This window comes from Myzus persicae, unplaced genomic scaffold, assembly GCF_001856785.1.
Source record: "Myzus persicae strain clone G006 unplaced genomic scaffold, MPER_G0061.0, whole genome shotgun sequence".
NCBI lineage: Eukaryota > Metazoa > Arthropoda > Insecta > Hemiptera > Aphididae > Myzus > Myzus persicae.
The window spans coordinates 638,843-658,731 of record NW_019103412.1 but is presented as its reverse complement, the minus strand read 5'-3'; the positions used below and the strand labels follow the sequence as shown (position 1 = coordinate 658,731).

The following is a 19,889-nucleotide window of genomic DNA, read 5'->3' as shown; positions in this document are numbered from 1 at the left end:
ATATCTGGATCCTAAATCCAGTTCCGTATTATAATATTAAATATTTCAAGTAGATCATGATTTCATTAGCCACTGTTTTTAATTTAGAGGCCATAATATGCACTCATGTTATAGTCGTATATTAATACTGATGTATTACGATATTGAAAGTTAATAGTTTAGCTACATTCACTATTAAAAACAACTATACTCATCACATTTGATTACTTATAGATATTAAGACGGTCATTTTGAATAGCTTTTGTATTCTAAGGTTCATTGGATTTTAATTAATTTTTATTAGAAACTGAGTCACACTGGTATTTTTTTTTCTGAGTGAAGTGAAGAATGTATTGGGTTTACTATGATATTGTGTGCATCTACCTATGTGTTTTTCGTCTGTTACCACGGATTAGAGCCGTACATTTGGGCCGATCTACAGGATCGGATTATTGAGGGTGGTTTTTACTTTCTGGTTGACAATTTAATTTGATTGCTACTCTGGAGGCCATAAATAGGAATATCTTAGTAATCAATAGTTATTATAATAATTGGATGATGCTATAAAAAAAAACAAAGTAAAAAATGAATTATCTGAGCTATGTCAGTTTTTGAAATTTTTTTGACAAGATTTTATTGCTTTGTTGTTACTCAGTAAGTAGCAATCATAGAGAATACAATTTTTCCCTATATATCACGATTTTATAGACATTATAAAATATTCTAAAAATTGTAGTCTCTTTTTGTGCTTTTTACTTCATCTTCATTGATCCAATTTCAACTTCGTGACCCTTTATGTGAGAATATGATTACTGATGTTTCTCCAAATTTCTCTGTTTTCGTATGATTTCTGCTATTGATTTGATTCCTGTTGAATTTTTTATTTGGTCAATAAATCGAGTAGAAGGACGCTCTTTCTCTTCCCTTGTAGTTTTCCTAGGATAATTATTTTTTCTAGGCCATCTCATAATATGTCGAAACAATTTCAGGAGCTTATTTGACTTTGTATTGTTGGTAGGAGTTGCTTATTTTCTAGAAAGTCCAGTTCTTATATATATTTAAAATTGTTTGGTTTTTTTTTTTATTTACGTTGACTACATTATTGCAACTTGGGGAAAAAGCTTGGAAATTTAATACAAGTTTCAACAAAAGGTGTTTATACAGCAATTTAAAAAATATTGAAACTAAATTGTATCATTTTTTATAACCGTTCGATGTTCAAATTTGGATAGAATTGGATATTTAAACGAAAAATAACAATTTTTGCTCAAACAATTTTGTTTGTTTTTTTATATAAAAAAAAAATAGTAATCATAGAGACTTGCAACTTTTATTATTATGTGTATAGTTATTTTATTTACAACATGACATAGATACTCAAAATATTTAAACTGGTTTTAAGCTATTTATACTACAGTATAAGTAGCTATGATAGTTTCAAACAGTTTGATTTTTTGCACTTTCTTCAAAATGAACTTTTCGAATTCCTATAGGATCAAGATACTAATTTTAATATTATAACTTGGTAGTCATATAGAAAGTATAATACAACAACTGTAAAAATTGCTGAGAATTATAGTATCATATATCACCGTCTAAATAATACTTATAATATACCTATATTGTGTTTTATATTATTAGCTGACACAATTGGAAACATACCTATAACCAGGGAAAATGAGAAACAAAGTTTTTAATGGAGTTTGTTTTGAACACAAATTATAAAATATATTTAGTTTGTTCATAGATTATAGAATTACCTATAATATGTACTTGGCATTTTTAGAATACATTTTATATTTATAACGGTATGGCTTAAATATTTGTGGAGAGTTCATTTTTCAATTAAATAACTACTAATTGAGTGCTTTGATAATTTTAAAGATAGTATACTTGATACTTAATGTTTAACGAGAAGCTTTTAAAAACAAATATTTCAGTTCGTTATATTCAAAGAAAAATGAAATATTCAATTATAAAATAATTATCATATGAAAATGAGTGAAAACCATGTTATTTATTAGTAAAACATTAAAAACATGTAAATATTATGATAATTCTTTATAATATATGAAATATAGTAGTTATTTAATTGTACAGCTAAAACGTTTTCCGCAATCAACTTACTTAACTTCAGATTTTGGGTGGAGAATGATGTGTTTTTTTATTAATTTTAAAGAAATGTGTATTAATAAGTATTAATTTTACCAATCTTTAGGAGTAATAGAAATGCTTTGGTTTTTAACTTTGAGGTTGGTTTCTAGTAAAAAAGTGAATCTAGTTGGTACTTTATTTTGGGGTAAAAAGCTTGAAAATGTATCTCACCATGGTTTTTTTATATCTGTTTATAAATCAAAGATTATACCATCACATATTTTTTCAAATTTGTATGAAGCCATACATATATTTTATTTAAACAACGAATAATGATTTTAATTATTTTGTTGGTCGTTGGAACTTTTAATTTTTACTTATATTATGCTATCTGCATTTATAATGTTGTCATTCGGGAATACAGATTCGGAAAATGTGTGGTGATCTTTATAAACACAATTACACATTATTACAAACTTATTCTCGCCGCTCTATGGTACTTAAGTCAGTATTGATTCAAAATAAATATAAACTATTAAGATACTATTTTAAGTAATTAAATATTAATAATACTGTAAATGAAACTGATTTGGAAAAATTAACTTTACCTAAACTCAGCTATAGTTGTAAAATAAATTACTATACTATAGAACAATAATTTATGTAATATTTTATATCTTTAGACTGATAGACAATTTTCACATTTGATAATATATTTTTATGATTTTAAATTTGAAAAATAAAGTGTCAATTACATGAATTCTATACTATGTTTAAAACATTATAATTTATAATTGATCGGTACAAAGTTCATAAGTATTTTAATACAAATTATTTTTAATATTCTTTAGGAAACATTTTAATCGTTTGGATTTGAATCGAAATACATTAAGCTAAAACTAAAATACGATGTATCTTCTTGGATGAACAGGATTTTTAATTTTTGTAACGTCATACCTAAACAGAGTCATTTGCAGTATATAAAGTTATGTAATATGATTATTTATTTAAGTATAAATATCAAACGGGAGTATAGACAAGAGTAAAATATGCAACATTCAGTCACTCCGTCGATACTCCGTAATCATTTATTATCCATCGTATTCGTATAGAATAGCAATTAGCAGCTGCGTAATGAATAAATAAACACTTTTAAACATAATTTAACTAACGATCTTCATTTGAAGTTGTTACTTGTAAAAGCCACAAACATATCCTAAACAGGTTTTAACAATGTTTTAAAAATAGCCCCGAAATTCCAATTTCATCGAAATTAATTAACTTGTACTGCAATTTCCACATAAATTCTGGTAGTCAGTGAGGCCGGAGACCATGGCTGGCCAGATCACTTATTTTATGCCATTTTATTTATTAACTACTGCACACTTACACTCAATTATCAATTATATTTCTTTAGAAAATCCTAGACAGAGTGCAATAATCCTAACTAAATTATACCACGTACACAATATTTTTATTAGTCAACTAGATGCGTTTTTCCCTCGTTGAACAATTTAAAATTAGTTTAACAATAAACATTTATTCTGTTTGTTAATTATTATTTAATTCTAATAATTCCTTGAAAAAGGAAACTGTAGTGATACATTATCTGTCAACTTTGCTTTTTCATGTAATACTAACCTTGCTTGATCTCGCTGAATTATATTGAGTCAATTCACTTTTTTATATTTAAATAACTATAATGCATATCAATTATACCTTAAATGTTTTATCCTTGGTTTTATTTCGATATTTTCTTTCCGGTATTTCAAAGTATGTCGTTGTTAGTCGTCCTAGTCGTCCTAGTGACAGCCATCGATCGGGCATCTCCGTTTGCGAATCTCCCTTGGACGTTCACTTCCGGTCTCCATGGAATTATCACTTTTCTGAATGCCTTCCGGAAATTCTCCGACAAGAACGCGTATAATATTGGATTCAGGCATGAGTTGGTGTACGCAAGACAATGGCTGACTATCTGGACGATAACACTGATAGCCGTGATTTCATAATAGTTAATGCTTTTTAGCACCAATATAACCTAAAACACACAATAATATTTATCAATACATGTGAAATAGCATAAATAGTATCTTATACAGAATATGTGAGATTTTTGAAGAATGCTAAACAAAATTATTAGTTATTCAATAGGTCTGGAAATAACATAGATCTGGTTACAAGATGTAACTATATATTGTATATAGTACTTATTTGATAAACGTACAACAATGTAGTCAGTCGGTGACTATAGATGATTGAATAAACTATAAGATAGGCAGCTACAACTACCATCTTAAGTCCGAGGACTGTAAAGTAATACGTTCGAGAGAATTCACAAGTCTAAAAGAATTACTTTTATTATTATTTTTTTCAACACCGATGGTTATTCAGCCTACTTTTAGATTTAGTTCACAGGTTATGAGTAGGGACGGAACTTGATGCATTCACATTTTTTTTCTAATGCTTACATTCGAGGTTCTGTTTCATGGCATATAGAATTTAATGGTACAATTTTTATTTTGCATTTTTTTCATGTACAGGGAATTTTATAATTTCCGGTCTTTTTTTAGTATGTTTGGTGCATTTTACTCATTTTTATACTTTTTTTTTTTTACATATATTTGAATTTTTTTGTTGAAAGTTACAATTTATTGTAACATTCAGTTTCCATTATAGAAATATAGTCGTTCATTATTTTAGTAAGTACATATTTTTAAAGAGCTAGAACTGAATATTCCATTACCCTCACAACCTGTACAAACTAGGTGGGGAACATGGTTAACGGCAGCCTTTGGATCGTGGATCGTCACCAAATTTATTCACATGGTTAGAATCTTCAAGAATATGCCTTGCCGATGCTTCACTAGTTGTAGAAGAATAATCAGATTACTTCAAAAATATTGGAAAGGCAAGGAGTGACAAAAGAAGGCTTGTCAGAAGATTTGAATGTAGATGACTTCACTTTTTTCAAACATGCACTAATCACATCTGCGAAAGTCGAAAAAAGATTTTCAACTTACAAAACTTTATTACAGGGCAATGGCCGATCTTTTTTATTTGAAAACATTAAACACACTTTAACCATTCAGTGTTATACATTAATTGTTTAAAAGTATTTACATAACTTAAAATTAAATTTTTGAAAATGTGAAGTAACCAGAGTCATTTCTGGTATTTTTGTTGTCATTTTTTAAGTTAATTTTGGATGTTTATAAGTCATTTTAACATTTTTTTTGTGTGAATTTTTAAAAGATTTATGAAGGTCATAAGGTTCTGAGCCCTAGTTATGAGTAATACAGAATAACATAATTTACAATAAATGTTTTTAATTTTTGATTTAAGTTTATGGAAAAATAAATGCATTACTTGCTTTACTTTGTTTTTATTTTCTTCGTCAAGTGACTGTTAGATAAAGGCTGGGGTGTTAAATATTTTTCATGGGGTTTCACCGGTGCTTTGGTGATGTGAAAGGGGTGGATTAAAAGCATGTGTCCTATTATTACTCAGGTGATTATTATTTCAACTCTTCATTTATTGCTATTATTTCTATTATATTATATTACTTATTTTTCAGACAGTATAGTATTACAACATCATATTATGTAATATATTTCCCGTTACTACCTACTGTACGAAAAGTTATCAAAAAAAAAGTATTAATTATAGTACCTTCTACTAAATTCACATCTCTCTTGGCCACGCATCTCGAATTGTTTGAGTATTATATTATGTACATAAAAAAGTAAAGGATACAATTACGTATTATACTGTTTTTAATAGTGTTTTAAAACTATTTTGTTTTGTATTTATATTTTAATTTGACGTAGAATTTATAAATGACATAAAATGTTCATATTATATTTTACTTCTATTCATAAGTGATAAAACATACTATAAACAATGCGTTTGGAGACATACCTAGTTTAGATGGGTATTTAAATAAAGGACGGTATATTATTGTATTTTTTTTTTAACTGATTACATTTAAAATATTTAATTATTATTTATATATATTACATATAATATAAGTCTGTATATAAACACAGATACAAGTACCATTCTTTCATTCAGAAAGTATTTAAGAATAAATACAAATTCTTGGATTGTATTTAAATGCTTTTTTATTTTATTTTATTAATTGTACGAGAAGGTAAGAAATGTAATAATTAGTAATTGCTTTATTAATTCTAGTTGTCATATTTATATTTTATTAGAAATTCGTACTACCTACTTATTGCTATATTTTAATGCTGAATTAATTAAAAAATATAAGTTAACAGTTATTTGTAGATTATAAAATAAATAAATGTTTAATAGTTCGATATTAATTATAAATAAAATAAAATAGTGAATATCAAAAAACAATATGAAATGTGACTAGGTACTATTTAATTTTTGAATTTTGAAAAGCATTTACATATATGTATTACATATAATCATTTGATTTTAAATACAATTACATCCAAGGCTGTTTTTAAAATACTTTTAAAATACTTAATATAAAAAGTATTTAAATACATTTACTAGATTAATTTTTTTCTTCCAGGGTTATTGTTGTAAATAAGTATCTTAGTGCAGACAACTTGTCGATGTACATTATCAACTAAATTTTTCTATACACAAAACAATTATTACTTTCATGATATAATATATTATTTCTGTCTCAAGTTGATGTTTTTAAATCACACTAACGCACGTCGTGCTAGTTTATTTCATTTGTGGACAATTATAAACCCAACCGACATACTATTCAAGGTGAAGATCTCGTGGGTGAGGCCAAAACCAAAGTGACACGTGAAATGCCGTTAGGCCTTTTAGTTAAATAATGATGTCTAACCAATGTACTTCATCAGACCGATACTTAATGGCGTGTGTGTCTGCTAAAGCACAAAAGTTTGGATACCTAACGAATTATTGTTGTTCGTTGTCACGTTTGAGTATTTTGCGGCTAGAGTGAAAACGGCCCCGTACAGAAGAAACTGTCACATGTTTTATCGCATTTTGCGCAGCAATAATGCATCCTGTTAAATTCATGCGAGACTCGTAAAATTCTCGTACTTAAATATTCTTCTCCTGACGGCGTGCCGGTCGTAAACAAAGTCGGCGGTGGCATAGGACTCACCGGACCAAAGTTATATAGCACTGTGTGCAAGTTGTGTGGTACCATTGGAAATGCGAAAAATATAAATCGATATCGATGGTTGGGGGGTTTTTTTTTGTCATTTAGATATAACTCGATAAAAACATTGGCAGAATTTAACCTAAAAATTGTATTGCTATATGGGATGTACCAATAATTGGTGAGTAATATAACGTATGCGAGAGTTATCGAAACACAAGTAAATTTAATTTTAGGGACAAAATCGCATTTTGTATCCAATAATTAACCGTGTTATAATTTTGTTCCTAATAATGAATGGGTTCGTGATGAAGTGTAAACATAAATCTAATATACATGTAGGTATACTGACTCCCGAGCTAAATACATTAAATTGGTTTACATTTTTCTATGTTTTAAAATTAAAAATTAATTAATACTATGAATTGAGCAATTTAAAAATTGATATGCATTAGGATAAGAAATACAATTTAATTTACATTGTAACAGTTTTAAAATTAATTCAATTACAAAAAATATGTATTTTACAGTGTTAAATTTATAATTAGCTTTAAGTATTGATGGGGGGTGACAATGCTAGTTTTATATTTTTTCTTGTGATTAACTTTTTTAATCATTATTTGTTTGGTTGTAAAAATAAAATACGTCTTTTCATTATATTATTATTAAGTAATTTAGAAATTGGCCTCAGATGGCATCACATAAAATGTTGAATATATATTTTTTTAAAAAATTAATTTCTCAAAAATTAGTCAAATCGCTGTAAGTTAATAGATATATTATATTTGAAGATATTTTTGTCTCTACATTTATATGTTGCTTATATTAAAATACTGTTCTCAAGTCAATAATTCAAAAATCACGAAACATTTTAAAATATCTTAATCAAACATCTATTTCTCTTTTAAAATTTTTTCGAGAACTTCAACTATTAATATGTTTTCAAATAAAATTTATGTTTTATATTTGGAAACCTAAACTTTTTTTTCAATAAATTTTTTGAGTTTTTATTTTCTAATCCAAAGTTTTGAACATACATAGAACTTTTAAATCTTTGTCATTCGTCTAAACGTTTATCTGTAATTTTTGTGAACCCATAAATTTTCCATAGCGAATATATACCTTTTGCCTTCTTGAGATTCCCCAGAGATATAATTGACTAAACTTTGAAAATGTTTATGATCATTGCTTTGAAAAACTTTTATTTTGGTATAATGTAACAATCATTAATAGTTTATTTTGTGTATCATTACAATTTTTAAATCAATAAGTATTATTGTTCATTTTTTCTGAAACTTTAAAACCAATTAAACAATACTATAATTGTTTTTATAATTATCGTCTCAGCACTAAATTGTTGATCTTATTTAATTTTATATTAAATTGTAAAAAAAAATTCAGTTATATGAGATAAAATCTAAATTCACAGATAAGAATTGTTTTGCATAATGTGGATTAATTACCATTTGTTGACAGTGTTATAATTTCTATTAAAAACGTGCCCAACGTAATTGTTTTTAGATAAACCATCATCACCTTTTGACCAGATTCCTCATTTCGCACTCTGTATAATGCACTAAATAAACACCCAAATCAATTTTGTCACGTTCAATTAATTTATGTTCTCCTGGGTTTTAGTAAAAATTAATATATTAACACCCATGGGATTGACGAATATTTCACTACCTCACTCTAAGTAATCATTATTTGCGATGTCTCTTGTTTCTCAGTAAAAAGTGAATCCGTGGATAATGCATTTATGTTCATCTCGAACCACAGCGTGGAATTACATATTAATCTGATTACTTGAAAGTGTATATTTTAATTTGTGATTTATAATGTGTTCATAAAATATTATTAAGTTGTATGCATTTCGTTTTCACCATATTATGCAATACTATAAGTATGACATCTAACCACGAGTAGGAACCCTTTAAAAGAAGAGGTGGATACTAAAATATTTTGTGTTATAATAATTATAATTAATTATTAATGAGGTAAAAGTTGTTTTTCAACGTTTTAGCGCTTAAGCATTTCAAACGTGGTTAAGTCTAAATATTCATAATATATTTTAGCGAGCTAAATCTGTTGTCAAAATTGCCGTAAATATTACGTCTGTATAGCAGTGCGAAAATATTTCCCATACAGGCACCACCACAAAACACTATATGAAACGCTTTATTGTTTTTGTTTTCCTGGAGGTTTTTTTTTGTAAACGTAAATACATTTTTTTTTTTATTTATAACATTCAGTTTTTTAATATGAATTATGAATGAGAATTTTGTTCAATGGGAATATATTATTATTTATGTTGCGCTAACCTACGTAAATTTGGAGCACAATCACCGTTGGAGTACCTATCCGTTTGCAGGACACGCGATCGCTGCTTCGTATTATATATAGGCACGGAACGACTGCAACTACGTCCAAAAATTGTATTTTATATACGTAAACTTTAATTTAATACTCATATAATAATTCTACCAGTGACGTGGTTGTGTGGGTAACGTTTCACGTGCGGGGCCATCACAAATTTGAAAAATGGGTCTAACTGCCCAACCAAAAAATAACTCAACGTGCAATAAATATACTTCCTTTTTATTATCATATCCACTACTTTAATTTCCGGCCTTCTCGTGACACAGAACAAATGTTTTCGAGAAGAAAAATTATTACGGGATGCAGTTGGGTTTGTATTACTTAAGCGTTGTGTAATTATTATTGAATACATTTTACGATTTTAATTATTGTCTTGAAGTCTTCTATTTCTATAATTATATGTAAGAACTATACATTATAGTATAAGGTATATACGCATGTATAGTTAACATTAAAAATACATCGAATATATAATTACTGACTGATATTATTTAATATTTCGATTATTTTGGTCAGGTAAATCTCAACTGTAAATATTGATATCGTCATAAACAATATACTAAAATTAAATCACTTATGTCACAACCATCGAAATCATTCGATTATTATTTATTCTGAACAAGACTGTCAGCAGTAAGGCGGAATACACCAAATAACAATTTAGAAGAGGTTATAAGTGCAACCGAGCATCGTCATCATTCAATGGCAGTGATCACTGCAGCGTGAGATGTCCCCTCTTATCACAGCAAAGAGTATTAAATTCGGCAACCCGATGCTGTTTGTCATCGCAGAGACTATCTCTGCAGACCGGATGTGATATTATTACAAACAGGCCGCAATGAGTTCTCCTATAGCCGACGTCGTCTTCTCGGCAGCGTCGCAAACCAACTGTGGTTAATAATAATTACGACGAGGCGTGCACCGCCTACGGTTACGATGTAACCGTGGTGTCTTCTGCCACGTACAATAGGCGCCGGAACTTTTGGCGATCAATTGATGGCAGTCGACAACCGGTGGCTGTGAGGCAAATGTTTGACACGGTAAACTTCGAACGATCGAATGCAGTAAATGCGTGATATTGTAATATCATATACATATACGTAAGCGCTGCACCAGACGATATTGGTCGTCGACAAAATGAGTAGGTATCGACATTGGTAGGTACGGTGTACGCCGAACTCGCATACCACATTATTATGTTGGGCGCATTTCTAGTAAAATATAATGACGTGGCACTCGGGCTGAACGCGATCAAAGAGGATCCAAATTTAATCACATTGTGTGTGAGCGTGTGTGTTCCTCTCGACCTATTACCACTTGTACACTGTAGTTGTCACCCGTTCGTTTTGGCCTTCAAACACTCTCTTTCCACCCCTCGCCCAATATTATTCATCGCTATATATGCTCCTTCCCATACCCTTCGAATTGAACGTGATGATCGTCACGTCCTTAATGATTGTACTTTTCTTTTGCCCAGCACATTTAAACATTTTTTCTCCTGGTCTCGGACAATGCTCTTTTTGATATTATTCTCTTACCTGGGCAAAACACGGGCTTTCTTAAGCTCCGTCGCATTCTAGCTGTTGTTTCGTAAAAAATGTTTTTTCCCAAATACGAGTATCAACTTTTTGTCACTTGTGACTTATTCATTTAATTACATTTTAGATTCGGAGTGGAGAGAGGAATGTATTGACTGTACAATAATATAGGTGTTTATTTTTTTCGAGCCTGAAGTCTTTAGGGGATGTTTCAATCTTCAACTTTGAGTAGAGAACTTTTTGCTCAAAATTGGACCCAGTTTTCAATTTTTATATTCAGTGTGGGGAATTATTCAGATGGAATTATTGCTTTAATTATCTTATATAGATAAATTTAACGATTATCTGAGGCAATTTATGTAAATAAATAATGAAATAATAATTTGAATATTTTGATATACTGAAATACTCAATAATTTATGGAGTTCAACGTAATTAAATGTTATTATTAGTTAAATTGTATTTATAAATTTAAAATGGTTTTGTTTTATATTTTTCAATCAAAATTTAAATATACTCTTATATGAGTTTGCTTTCTCACATGTCTATATTGCAATAATCTGTATATCATATCTCACAATAACAGTAGGTTTTTAGGTATATAAATAGTTTCTAGTCATAAACGAACTTTAACTGAATTTGTTTAAGAATCCATAATGATAATAATATTATATTATAATATTCATTTTGTATATAGGTAGGTGTTACCTAATTGAATCTTTGGCACCAGTAGAACAATTATTCAGCAAAGCCATTCAAGTATTAACACTGAGGCGGCGAGAAGTAATCAACTTAGTGATGAAACTTTTCAAATAATCTTATGTAGTAAATGAAAAAATGATTTATAAAAAAAATTGTTTCTTAAGAGGACGTGATGACTGCATGAGTTTTCTCCGTTTTAAAAATATACAATTTAGCAAATCAGCATTAATTTAAGGAGAATCAATTTTGTGTTCTTAGAATGTTCATATCATAATAAATCGACAAATTCAAAGGTAAGCATGCAAACCACACATTTGAAAAAAATTTCACTAAAATAGCTAAGAGATAAAACTAAATATCAGCAATTTCATAAATATCCAGCAAACCAATGTTAAATAAACTAATTATAATTGTTATAAAAAAGTATAAATAAGTAAAACAAAAAGTAAAACAAAGATTTCTTTAATGTTTTTTTTTTATTGTAAAATTGTTTTACTGTAGGTACATATTATATTGAAAAATCAAATAGTTGTGGTTAAAGTAGTAAGTAGTTACTACATATATAAAAATAAAATGTAAACTGAAAAAAATGAATAATTTATTATAATAGTATTTTTTTCTGATCTCAATTTTATAAATAATAATAGTTTGGATTCATTTATAATTTTTCTGAGATTGGAGATTTAAAAACAGATGAATATTTCTTTAAAATCTGGTTTACCTTATTGTTATTTCTAATTCCATTGTTTATAATGCCGATGCAAAATAATTTTCTTGGTTCATAGTGGACGTCAATTATTTTTATAATTATTTTAATCATTTTTCGACTAATCGATGAAAACATTACCCATTTTTGAGTTGTAGAAATTGCTTTCAGCTGAATATAAATGTATTTATTTTTTGGTACGGTTAAAACACAATAATAATATGTCAATATAAATTTACAACCCCCTAAATGGGCTTAACAATTTGCCCCGGGCAACAGGGTACACTCCCCCCTAAATACGGACTGTATACTTCATAGTTGAATGCGTACTACATCTATAATAATACATTTAACTGTATAAATATTAAATGCACATTGTGATAATATTTTAAACACAGGTAAAACCTATTCATTTTGACTGTCATATTGTAATCATCATTAATTGTATTTCAAACTGCAATGCATTGCTTCATTATAGCTATTAGTGGTAGTTTGTTTATTATTATATTTAAATGTTGTGGAGTGAAAATATGAACTATTATCCGTTGCGCAAGAAGCATAAGACAAACAATTTATTCTTCCGTCACGTAAAATAATAGTATCTAAATGAACTATTTAATAATAATTTTGGTCAATTCCTTAATGATGCAATTTTATAACATAATAGTGACAAATTCTTTTCTTTCAAATTTGAAAAGTTATCTAGTTTGTTTTATAAAATACATTATATTGTTGTTTGCTTACCGGACAATGCATTTGATATGGCAGATCTCTATAGAAAAAATATTTCACCAGGAGACCAATTCTACTTTATTATTATTTTTTTATTAATATTATAAAAGACACTGTACTTATTATTATTTTCCAATCTGGTATTATGATAATTATGCTTGTCAATATTTGTATGATGATGATATGTATCGTCGTTGGCAAGTGCGTATGGTCGGCTAAATGTTTCGGCTAAGAAGTTGTTATTATATGAGACATAAAAACTCGTTGCCATCAGATATTTGCTGTATATTCGTATAGCGTCTATTTTATTATTATTATTATTACCAACACTGGGGCTCAGATGTTGTTGACATTTTGTTGTACATATTTTTCAATATGATTTCGATTTATAGTAGACCAAGCTAGAAATCTGTTTTACCTAATTACAAGTTCAAAAGCGAAAATGTAAAATGCATATTTTGTCATTTTTTTCCACATAAAATTCATATTTTTCAATTTTGAATTTGTATTAATTCAAATTTTTTTATGCGTATTTAATATGTTTATGTTTTTCTTTTATAATACATACATGTATTTTATAGTCAATGATTAGACGTAAATATATTCTTTTTCTAAGAATATATTTAAATGTGTAACTCTACCACAACTTTTTAATAACGCCATGGTATTGTATTTATTTTTGACGGTACAAGCTAAGAGACTTTTTTTTCCAACATGTACTCCGTCATATTTCAATAATATTAATATCATAGTTATTTTGATAAAAACAATGTTTTATTTAAGTATATCTGTTGTATGATACTATTATGAGACAAATAACAAGTTAAATGTATGTTTTTTGCATATTTTAGTTATTTTATGTGCATAGTTGCATACGTATTTTATTAATTTTACTTTCTATAACTTTCGATCACTTATTAATAATTATCATTATTTCACAGTCTGATAAGTGCCAAATGATTGACAACAAAATACAATCACTGATAATTGAATTTCATTGCAATATTTGGGTATTTGTCGTGCATTATAATAAATTTCTTATTTATTCTTGTTTTCATTTACTTGTATTTTACTAAAAAAAAACGTCCATTCTATAAAAAAAAAATACTTATTTTGATTTTTTCTAGTGATTTAAAACGACTCTGCATAACAACGCGTTACGAACGTTTTACAGCCTAGCTTGAAGGTTGAATAGGTGATACCTTGCATAGAAACCAAGTATTAGAATTTAATTTGTTAAATAATTAATGATGTACAATTATATATGATGCGTTAAATTACTTACTGTGTGATATATATTAGTTCTCCAATTTCATATTTTTCTTGTCATAAATGATTTATAATATTGTAATAAATGTTTCTTTCATAATGTGATCAGTACATCTGGATGATTTCCAGGCTAACCGAAAAATTGAAAAAAAATACTTTTTATATGTTTAATAATAGAATTTTGGTTATAGAACTTAATGTAATAGTCATTCATAACTGGCATTCAGTTTTTTACTATATCTAATGAAAAAATCTCGCACATACGCTCGCTCGATATTAAACACATTCGAACATTTGTTACAGTACATTAAGTCCATTAAACTCGGGGTTACAAAAAATGGAATAAAATAATAATTTATTCTTTAACCAAAAAAAAAAAAAAAATAAGAAAAGTTTATTAATACATTTATTATTAGTGTTTCACAAGTTATGATGCATCAAACTAATAATAATAAAAATGTGTAAAAATAATAATAATCATGTGTAAAACATTATAATTATAATTTATAAGTGATATACGATACTTTTAAATGCAATTATTATAATTTTCTAATATGAACATAACACATTATATTTTATTTAAAATTATTTTCAATTACATATTCATTTGATGGTGGTAAAAAATAAGATGTAATAAACATTAAAATTATCTTTATACGAATTTCAGATATTTATCAATATGCATTACACAGGTGGACATTTTTTTAAAATATATGTTTAATGCTATTTCTTATTATTAAAAGCGGTATAGTTTTAATATTTAATGATTTTTGCTTCTTACAACTGTTTATTTTTAAATTCAGAACAAAACTAGAAATGTTTTGTTTTTATAATGATGCGTGGTTTACTTTTAGTTAAGTAATTGGAATTTTATAACTGCTATCATTTTTCATGCAAAATTATTGTTTCCAAAGACTGAACAACTTTTATCGTTTATGCCTATACTATATTAGAGCCTAGAGATTGAATTTAGTTAGAGATATATTTTTTATATTCCCAAAAACTTCTCTAGCATAAAGAGAATCTGCTGATAAAATTCCAAGAAAATTTTATATCTAAAGAGATCCTATTTTAAAATCTGAAAATAGTAAACTTGATGGTTATTTGAAAAAATATACAACAGTTTAATTTTTTTTGTTTTCTTAAAATTGTGTTTATTGGATTCATTGGTGATATACATGATGAATATTCTACGATATACCGCAATAAAAACATTCAGAATATGTTACATACGACATATATAATATTATTTAATACTGACGTATTTAAAGGACATTAATTTCGAATGTTAACTATAGTGGAACTCGGAATCGCTTTTAAAAATTAACTTGATTATGACGAGTTCATATTATGATGCACTGGAGGATAGATTAAGGTGATAAATAATATAAGGGATGATTGATGATAACATAAAGAGACTAAAATTGTTTTTATATTAAATAATACATGCACATTAGTATATTATCTACTTAATCGTTCATGCTACCAAAGTTGATAGGTATATTTATTAATTGAAAATTAATTTGTGAAGTTAAAACATTAAAAAAAATCAGTTGATATTTACGTTATTTAAAAATGTTTGAAAACAATATTGTTTTAATAGAATATTTTAAAGAGTCGAAATTATTATAAGACGCAAGTTTTCAGAGTCAGTAAACTGTTATTCTAATAATAATTATTTTGCGTAGAAAGAAAAGTCTAAAATATAATAGTTTGTTATTGTTATTTTTGTTGTCATCATATAATAACATTAGCACATTAAATTTATATTTGAAAATTCCTCACATTTCATCTTATTAAAATTACGCCACACTCGCATGTGTTGCCTCAGTCTTATAACATGTACGATAGAGTAAATTTTCGTTCACTAGTTTCAATAGTGTGCCGTTAGTTATGAGTGAATTGACCCATTACCAAACTTTTAGGTAAGAACATTGGGTTTTTACGATATTTTAATTTTTAAGTGAGTTTTGAGTTTGTAAAATATTAATATTTGAAAATGCTCATAATTCACTTAAAAATTAAAATACCATAAAAAACCAAGGAGAGAACACAAAACAGCTTTTGAGGTGATTATTGGTTAGGTACATTTTTTTACTTACTAAGACACACTGACAGTTACAGTCTTTATATTCGTATTTATATTCTTATGTAGATATAACTCAAAAACGCTAGGCTATGTTATTATATTCAAATCCGAGACAATAAATATTAATTATATAATAGCTACCTACCTAATATAATACAATGTACCTGCACTTTAAAGTATGGGGTTATAATATTTCCTTTTAAAGTTGGAAATTTAATTTATTTATTGTATACTGTTGTAGATAAAGTTTTTATCATTTGTTGAAAATAATACAAAATTATAGTATGGTTTTATTTTATTTTATGTATTTTAAAAATTAGTTAACTAAACTGATACTAGTATTAAGATTTAACAACACTTTTCCACAGTTAAATAACTATGCAATAATAAAATATTACGGTAATTATAAATAATTATAGAGTTATTAACATCTTATTGTGATATTAATTTTTGGTTCAGATGCACTTTATGTTATATTAAGTAATTTATTCAATTATTAAAAGTTATATTTTATGACATACATTACTTGTAACTTTTATAGTTATATGTTATATAATTATCAAACTGGAAACAAATTATTAAAACATTAATACTGCTATTGAACAAAAAGTAACATGAAAATATTTTACTTTTGCCAATCCATCTCTATAGTTCCCTCAATTCAGTGCTAATTATATGGATGTTGAATTAATCTAAGAGAACATTTGTCTTCGTGATCGTTCACGGGTACAATTTTGTACAGAAAATTGTTCTCACTATTATTTTAGTATTTTGTAATTATAAAAATCAAAAAGGGGTTCTAGAGATAGGATGATTCTGTTTAGGGCTTTCGTCTTTATTTGCTCCCATTTGGGAAGAATAGTTGACACACAATTTAGAAAGAAAAAACTTTTATTCAAAAATAATTATTGATTTTAAGATTTTTATTAGAATGATAAATGAGAAGTATTCCTGCATTCATTACTTTGCTCAAAATCAAACAAATCATTAGGTATACAAATATGTAATTTAATAATTTTTTTTATAGATGTTAAGCATCGTAGATGGTGATTATTAGACTAAAAGAACAACTTCCTAATCTCAATAATATTAATTTAACTATATGTATTTAATTAGTTATTCAGATAATGACAATTTAAATATGCACTGCCAAAACAAATTAAGGAAATCCTTAGCATTGTTTAGAATGAGTTTAAACATAAATTAAATTTCTTGGTCTTCGTGCCTGAAGTATAAACAACGTGCACTTGGATGGATGTCTGTTGATGCATAAATTAGTAAGTAGGTACTCATAAAATGTAATAAAGTCTTTTGCGTATGCGTCATATTTAAAAGTTGTCATTAAGTATTATGAATTTTGTTTGCTTTTTTTAAATCAAATAAACATCATATTATGTAACTATTGAATTTAACAAATAAATAATGATAATAATTGTTTTACTATTAACCATGTTTTAATATTAAAAATACACTTTTTATATTTTCTATATTATCTTATATTAAATAGCGTAATAATTGAATACACTGAAAGTAAATATAATTAGGTAATTCGATATTGGTTGAGGTGATTTTCTGAAAATGATTGACTTATTTTTTCTAAGATAACGCATTTGATTCGGAAAGGGATAGTAGGTATTTAGTGCTTATTGCTTACATACCATTATAAGTGTGTATAATGCAAAAATGTTTATAATATAAATTAGGATTATAAGTGAAGCAAATAATTTAATAGTTTTTATGTTTGGTTTCCTAATGATTATTAATTACTAAATATTATGATGGTGTGGATTTGATTATCAAAAATCATATTTAAAACCCTTCAAAGAACGATGTAATCACCATTTTAATGGAAGTAAGAGTGGGGTTGGAGAGGAATGGACAAAAGTTGACTGGCTGCTCTAAAGACACTTCAAAATTTTGCCAAAAATTATGAGCAACATTAAGAAATAGTGTGGTAGGATTTAAATTGGCTTAATTTAAATTTAAACTTTAATGTAAATTACTAAACAATTTAATAAGGCGTATCCCATAAAAAAACGTTGGCGTTTTTTATTATAAGGCATTATATTTTGATGAATGTATTCATATAAAGTCGAGATCGGTTTTCCATTCATATGCATGTAATTTTGTTACGTTCAATTAATATTTGTATTGAATTTTCAATTATTATTGAATTTTCAATTTGTATATCAAGAAAAGTACAGTCATAATAGTATAATATTTATAAAAACACTATACTTATTTGTATGGGTTCGTCAATATTATATTACATATATGGTTAGCACTTAATAATTTATTACGTTTAACGATATTTTAATTGTATACACCCATTATGTGATTTAATATATTGGGTGACGTTTAACAACCAATAAGTCTTGATTCATTTACACATTCATTTGTTAGTTTGTTGATGTTTGAAAACAGCTGTACAAGTAATGTTTCGGAAAGTTAATTAAGCAAATTAAATAAATTAATAAAACGGTTAAATAATAATGTACGAATGATTAAATAATGCTATTGTCATAAAACTATGTAGCTTAAGCCAAGTGAATTAATTGCTACAGGAGGTAGAAAATCAATGTGATCTCTTCCCATTTATGAAAAGTATTATATACGTGACATTTCAGAGAATATTTCGAAATACAGATTTATGAAGAGTATTTTTACTTAAAAATAAAACATTTACATAGACAAAACGCTTGCCGAGTCAGGGATACTTTCTTGATTTTCAATTTTTAGAAATTCATTAACTGTCCATAATATGTATGTATTCTATTACAATATGATTAAACCAAAATTGTACTTTAAGGAAATTATTAATTGTAAATTAATTTATTGAGAAGATATTAGATTATAGTAGAATGTAGTGGGCTGAATATAACTGGTTTGAATTTAAGAGGTATTAAAGTCATTTTGATTGTTCTATTTATTAAATTACCTATTATTACTTGATAACGAATAATGTTTCTTAATATGAATATTTTCCGATATCACACTCAAGTGGTACAGTTATTTGAATCCTGAAAAACGTCGGTGTGAACAGTCCCACAAAAAAATTTTCATTTTCATTTAGTGGGATGGATCTCCAAAAAAAGAGCAGATTTTGTTGTTTGAAATCTTGTTAAATTCACATTGGCTGGAAAAGGTGTAGTGAAGATTTTCAGAACTTTATCTTTAGTCGTTAATTCACTACAGAGCTTTTAAATAAATTTAAACACAATTTATTGGGCGTTTTTTTATACTTTTCATCTTTAAAGCTTTGTATTGAATGAACGATTGAAG

General features: G+C 27.0%; 1 protein-coding gene across 1 annotated transcript in view; it reads right to left on the bottom strand.

Moving 5' to 3' along the window:
- LOC111034429 (allatostatin-A receptor-like) overlaps positions 1–19,889 on the bottom strand; it is a 187,243-nt gene that overhangs the window by 65,902 nt on the left and 101,452 nt on the right. The window contains exon 4 of the mRNA XM_022315679.1: positions 3,793–4,111. Coding sequence (XP_022171371.1) covers positions 3,842–4,111 — 270 coding nt within the window. The 3' untranslated portion in view covers positions 3,793–3,841. The remainder of the gene's footprint in view (positions 1–3,792; positions 4,112–19,889) is intronic.